This window comes from Crocodylus porosus, unplaced genomic scaffold (assembly GCF_001723895.1).
Source record: "Crocodylus porosus isolate Cpor-Errol unplaced genomic scaffold, CroPor_comp1, whole genome shotgun sequence".
Taxonomy (NCBI): Eukaryota; Metazoa; Chordata; order Crocodylia; family Crocodylidae; genus Crocodylus; species Crocodylus porosus.
The window spans coordinates 27,792,514-27,798,885 of record NW_017728931.1 but is presented as its reverse complement, the minus strand read 5'-3'; the positions used below and the strand labels follow the sequence as shown (position 1 = coordinate 27,798,885).

The following is a 6,372-nucleotide window of genomic DNA, read 5'->3' as shown; positions in this document are numbered from 1 at the left end:
CCAATCTCATGATGGACTGGGCATGCAGAGTAAGTGACACCATACCACTTATCCAGCCTGCAACTTGGAAAGGTGCTAAATCAGAAGCACTACACACGTGTTTAAAGATAAGTCAGTGGGACTATTAATGTGTTTAAAGTTAAACAGAAGCTTAAGTGCCTTGCTAAATTGAAATCAAAGTACCTTCAACACTTGGCAAGATCAAGCCAAAAGTCACCTGGAGACATACAGGATATAGTTCCATGAATTTTTATAACCTCCAAAACCAATCCTAAAAACTTGATATTCTCTGTAATGCTGTCTGAACCATATGGAGAGAGAAGCATGTTTTGCAAATTAGAAAGAAAGTACTAGAGTGCCACTTTTAAAACCTGGAGACTGTTCCTATATGAATTGTAACTCATTCTATTGTGAGTTATATATAGTTCCGAAATCCTTGGCAGTATTTGCCATTAACTCCACAGAATTGCTTAACTAACAAAGCTTCTTTGTTTGTCACCGCTGTGAGAATTCAGTGCAGTGTATCTTTTCCATGTTTCCCAGGTTACCTTGGCAAACTGTGACTAGTGAGAAATGTTTGTGAGATATTAACTCTAGCTTTGGAGGAATGTAATTTCCATGGGGCAGGATTGTCATTTTTTAAAAAATATCTTGCAATATACTGTTGCAAGACCAGTAAAGAAACTAGCACAAATTGGGCCTCAGGTAAGCACACAATGCCTTTAGGTGACCTGAGAAAGACTACAGAGCAGTACTTGTTGCAACAGCCTTTTATGAAATGCATTATGTGATATATTTTCCCCTCCCTACAGTGCAGCAGTGCAGCAGTCCAACACTGTTGGCTGCTACAGGAGGAAGCAATGACCATGGCATAGTTCTTCAAAATAATGAGCTGTGAAACCCTTTGCAGTGCTCTTCATCCTGCACTCCACTCCCAAAGCAAAACAAAATTTAAATGGACTTATTACCCTTTGGGGGTAAATATACAACTTTTCTCTAGCTCTTGAGGGTTCCAGCTGTAGGAGGAGAGCAGCTTTTTGTTGTACACAACTAAATATGTTAGAAATCATTGTACAGGATGAGGATGTAGTGTTGCTGTATGCTAGAGAGCATAGTCCCAGAGATCTTTTCCAGACCCTCATACAGCAGAGGACAACAATCCCTTTTTCCAACAGATTTGCTAAAGGGAGATGCAGAATAAGACACTGTCTCCATCTTTCTTTTTCCCACGATGTTTAAGGTTACTTAGGAGACCTTATTCACCATCAACCTGTGATGGATCGTTAGCTGCAGTTCTTAGTTCAGGCCTTCATTATAGCATCCCAAATGCTTTTTCCATAAAGAAGAGATTAAAGGACTAAGGGAGATGGGTAAAGCTGATGATATACAAATTAGTGCTAAATTAGTGACTATCATATACCCTTCAAGGAACAAGCTGGGGAAACACAATCTTCAGTATCCATCAATACAATGTGCAAAATAGCCCTCATTTATTATTCTGTCTCTTACAACTCACATGCACCATGATTTATTTCCTTCTTTAGTGAAATATTTTCTGTCATATCACAAATACTGAGAGATTTCCATCTTAAATGCTGTGTAGAAACATTAAATAACCTTCATACCAAGGTATTATTCTTTTTATTACTTGTATTACCACAGCACCAAAAGCTCTACTCGTATTGTACAAACACAGAACCAGAATATGGTCCCTGCCATAAAGAGCTTACAATCTAAGTAGATAGAAAAGTTTCCTCCTCCACTGCAGGAAACTGAGGCACAAAGTGGTTATGTGACTAGTTTACAAAGAGTGAACCTGTGGCAGAACCTGATATAGACTTCAGGGATAAAACTTGGACCTCCTTGAAGGGAGTCCAGAATTTCACTGCAGGTATTTTGGGGTTCATAGTTTTTTACTCAGATTACTAGCCTCTGATATTCCTTAAATTATTATATTGGAAACTGGATTGCTTTGTACTATTCATGCACCATTTTTACTGTCTGCTCTGGAGTTGTATCTTATGTTGTTAATAAAAGAATGGGGAACTAGCTATCTAGAATTATATTAGTCTCAGGATAAGCATTGGCTAGTTTCAGCAACTTATCATTAATAAAGATATGTCCAGGTTTACACTACAAAGTTGTCCCATGATGTGTAGTGCAAATATTTAGGCTTAAGAATGCCTCTGTTCACTCATTTCCTCTTCTTTGACCTGCATTTCCATTGGTGTGTCCGATAAAAGGATGTTTTCAGAAGATTTAAGTTGCTTCTTTAAAATAAGGAGAATTAACACACATGGGATATAGGACACTCCACGCAATATTGCTGGCAGACCCAGGTAGAACCATCTGGAATAAAAGTATGCTTTATTAAATGTGCATACACATGAAGCACAACAGGGCTTTTTATTTTGTTGCAATGCAATTCCCTTCAGGGCAACAGCCAGCTAGTCTAGAATATGTTTTTGTTCATAGGTTGTGCCATAATCCTTTTGTTATCAGTCTAGATTGGATAAATGCATGGATGAGGGAACACTGATTATTCAGGAACTGATATTGTTCCTTGTGATCCCACATGGAACCAACATGCCTACATAAGGCTGATGGGGGCCTAAATACCTACCATTTTTCAAGATCTGCAGTATTCCTTGTAGGAACAAAGGCTTTCACAATGGTATGTTGGATTCGTTCCAACTTGGGTAACTACACTCTGTCTAGCTAAATTCCTTCAGTAATTTCATTTGGATACAGTGTCATTCACTTCTTGTTTAACATTGTTGTTTAGTGCTGTCAGCTATTAAACAGTAGCCACCTCCCACCAAATTGCTGCATTTCTGAGGTGAATGAAACAGTGCCTTTACTATAATAAAGTATTTTAAGATCCTTTGTGATGAAGGGACTAGATGCATGCAGATTCCAAAAAGGAAACTTCTAGTCACAATCTATTATGAAAGACAATACTAGGCAAAGTTTGCCTTAAGAGGAAATAATTTGATACTGAAAGAAATTTGCAATCTCCAATCTCAATGTGTTGTTTCTCAATTACAGAAAGGCCAAGAACATAAATGATACAGTGATAAATACAGTTAACAAAGGATAGATAAATATGCAAAAAAAAATTGTACCTGTATGTGACAATGTCATACATCCTACAAGCTCCTTCTCCACCACATGTTTTGGTTCCCCATTTCAAACATGTAGTATCTATCAAAGCTCCAAAATAAACAGGAGATGGTATCCCAGCTAAAAAGAAAAAGGTATGATGGTAAAGACGTATAAGACATCTATGATGCTACATAAATACCTCACCTGTTATAGTAATTAATAGAATTATAGAGCCACAGCTGTTTGTAATTATCCTTCTCTTTTCTTATACCATCCACATTACCTCTGTTTCATATAATCCTCAGTCCTTCATTAGTGTCCTCCACCTGAGTAGGTACTTTGCTTCTTGATCCCTCTTTAACATTTAATACACACAGCAGTTTAAAATATGCATGTTGTGGTTGCTACTCAAAACTCAGCATTTGCATATTGTCACCAGAGAGATCTAAGGAAAAAAACTGTCTTTCAGCTGAATTTTTTCCTGGTGTATATTCTGCAAGAAGGAAGGGGCATAAAGTAGTTTTAGACCTGGACCTTGTCTAGTCCCTGGCATAAATAAGAACAATCTAAAAGTTGCTCTATTTTCTACTCAGCTCCCCAGGCCTCCAAAAAAGAAATCTATTTGTTTTAATTTATCTCTGCCTTTTCCATCAGCAACTAAGAAGGTTTCTGTCATATAAGAGAGGGTGCATATTGTGAATATCATCTCTGATCCTGGCCATAGAAGTACTCAAGATGTGCTTAAAGCATGTCTTACCTAATACTCTTGCAGCTAATGCATGGATGCCCACACCAAATGACTTTTCTTCAGGCTTTAGAGACCTAAGCAATAATTGCATTGGATATTGAAAAAAATGGCAATATACATAAATGATATAGATAAACTTACTGCTAGTTTTTCAACCAAAATCCTCTTAATGAGACCATTATTCTGATTAAATGGCTGTCATTAAAGTGGAGGTCTTTTTCAGGTACTTGTCTAGAACTTTCAAGGCACAAAAGAGAAGGGTCCTCTGACAATATCATCCAGATTTGCATGGAGGCCAACAGATCTAACAGACTAACAATTATGCACTGTATTGAGATGTCTTAGTACATTCACTTTGTATTAATCTGGGACACAGCAGATAGGCAGAAGCCACATCAGGTTATAAAGCTGACAACATTTATCTTAAATCCTAATGCTCGGTATAGAAGACATCTAGAACTTCCCTAATGACTAAGGGATTCATGTCTTGATATGAATTTTTCAGCTGAGCTCTTAAGTTCTTACAATAATACTATTTTATTCTACCTTATTAAGACCATGTATCCTGGTGTGGCTCCTAAGGAATAAATGAAACAGCAGACTAATGATAATATTAAAAAATACTGAAGCATCTTGTCACAGTTTTCTTCTCTATCACATTGGCCCAGAACTGCAGAGATATTTCTAGATGAAAATGCTGATGCTGCAACACAGGCACAGTTTTCAAATACCTGTCAAGAGACAGATTTCATCACTGAGGCTCAAAATGTGATTACCATCACGCCCACAAAACAGTATATTATTCCACATGACATATTCAGGTCAAAGTATTACCATGTTTTCTAAATTAGTAGATGCAATGTAAGGTGGGGAAGGGAGGGGTTAGGTAATTGCTACAGCTCCAGTCCCAACCCAGAGTTGGGGCTGGAGCTACAGCTGGAGTTGCAGCTGCCTGCCCCCTACCGCCTGTTCCTCACCACTCCCCACTGCCTGCCCTACCATGTGCCCTCCCTACTGCCTCCTCAACTGTCTATCCCCCACAACCTGTCCCATTACTGCCCCCCTCAATACCTCTCCCCCACCACCTGCAGCAGTGGGGGGTATAAATTTAGGATGATCTTCCAATAATTAGATTCCATACCTGGACAATTATAATAAATGTACAAATTTTGCCATGTGTAGAATATAAGTATGGGGTGGGGGGGTTCATTGTACATTCAGGGTTGTCGTGTATTTGGGTAAATATGGTATTCACAGCAAAAAGGACTTCCAGTGAAGAGGTAGAGCCTAGATCATTCATAGCCAGGTGGTTCAAGGAGCAGGCCCCTCCACTCTTTTGAGTAGCTTTTACTTCAAAGGGTGCAGCTTCTCTGCTCAGCTGGAGCTCATCAGCAGCCTCACATAGCTGATCAGAAAAGCAGAAGCCATTGAAATAAAAGCCACAGTTGGAGCACATCACATCATCAGTCCTGCACAGCTGTTTTCTGTGGCTTTCTATGCCTTTGGATACTTTAGAAACTTTCATCTTCTCCTGGGGGGAAAGGAACTTGTGAAGTATCTGGGTTCTAGTGTACATGTGAGCAAGAGCATCACCATCTGACCCTCTCTCTGATCTTATAGCTCCTTAAAATATTTTACTGGTTTCTAAATTCTTTACGATGTTTTTGATTGCATTGCATTATTATTCTTAGCCATGTCCCACCTAATGTATGTGTATAAACCTAACAGAAAATTCAGAAAGTATTAGGCTTATAACGCTTTACTGTGTTATTTTCTAACCATCCTATAGAATTTAAGAGATTTTTCTATCCTTGGTAGAGAGTTTAATTCTTGCTGTGTGATCACTAATTCTTCCAGGTTTCAAAGACTGAAAATATCATAAAAGCCTTCTCATATGGTATTCCTGATGTATCTACATTTGTCTGTGATCAGAACAGGCTTAGGGTTTTGTTGCACCTTACACTTAGGCACACAAACATTGATTGGTTTTAGTGCTAGCTTAAGTGTGGAGCAGTCATACTTCAAGCCAGCAGGGGCCTGAAGGACTGAAAAGTAAGAATTCTTCCACTCTCTCATTCCAGGCTCCCCCCTGCCCCCCCAGGGTTCCCCTGGTTTCATAGTTTCATAGTTTCTAGGGTCAGAAGGGACCTGAGTAGATCATCTAATCCGACCCCCTGCCATGGCAGGAAAGAGCACTGGGGTCAAATGACCCCAGCAAGGTGTACATCCAGCCTCCTCTAAAAGACCCCCAGGGTAGGAGCCAGCACCACTTCTCTTGGAAGCTGGTTCCAGATCCTAGCTGCCCTGACCATAAAGTAGCGCCTCCTGAATAGCTAGCCTAAATCTACTCTCTGCTGGCTTGTGACTGTTATTCCTGGTCACTCCTGGTAGCACTCGGGGGAACAGGGACTTCCCCAGTGCCTGCTGGTCCCCCTGACTAGTTTGTAGATGGCCACTAGATCCCCCCTCAGCCTTCTCTTGTGGAGGCTGAACAGGTTGCGGTCCCGTAGCCTCTCCTC

At 39.8% G+C, this 6,372-nt stretch overlaps 1 protein-coding gene across 1 annotated transcript in view; it reads right to left on the bottom strand.

The window, feature by feature from the left end:
- Nucleotides 1-1,466: 1,466 nt before the first annotated feature.
- Nucleotides 1,467-6,372, bottom strand: part of SLCO1A2 (solute carrier organic anion transporter family member 1A2) — a 31,477-nt gene continuing 26,571 nt past the window's right edge. Inside the window, exons 12-15 of the mRNA XM_019544469.1 lie at nt 4,400-4,584; nt 3,863-3,927; nt 3,126-3,243; nt 1,467-2,349 (exon numbers count right to left, since the gene is read on the bottom strand). Coding sequence (XP_019400014.1) covers nt 2,175-2,349; nt 3,126-3,243; nt 3,863-3,927; nt 4,400-4,584 — 543 coding nt within the window. The 3' untranslated portion in view covers nt 1,467-2,174. The remainder of the gene's footprint in view (nt 2,350-3,125; nt 3,244-3,862; nt 3,928-4,399; nt 4,585-6,372) is intronic.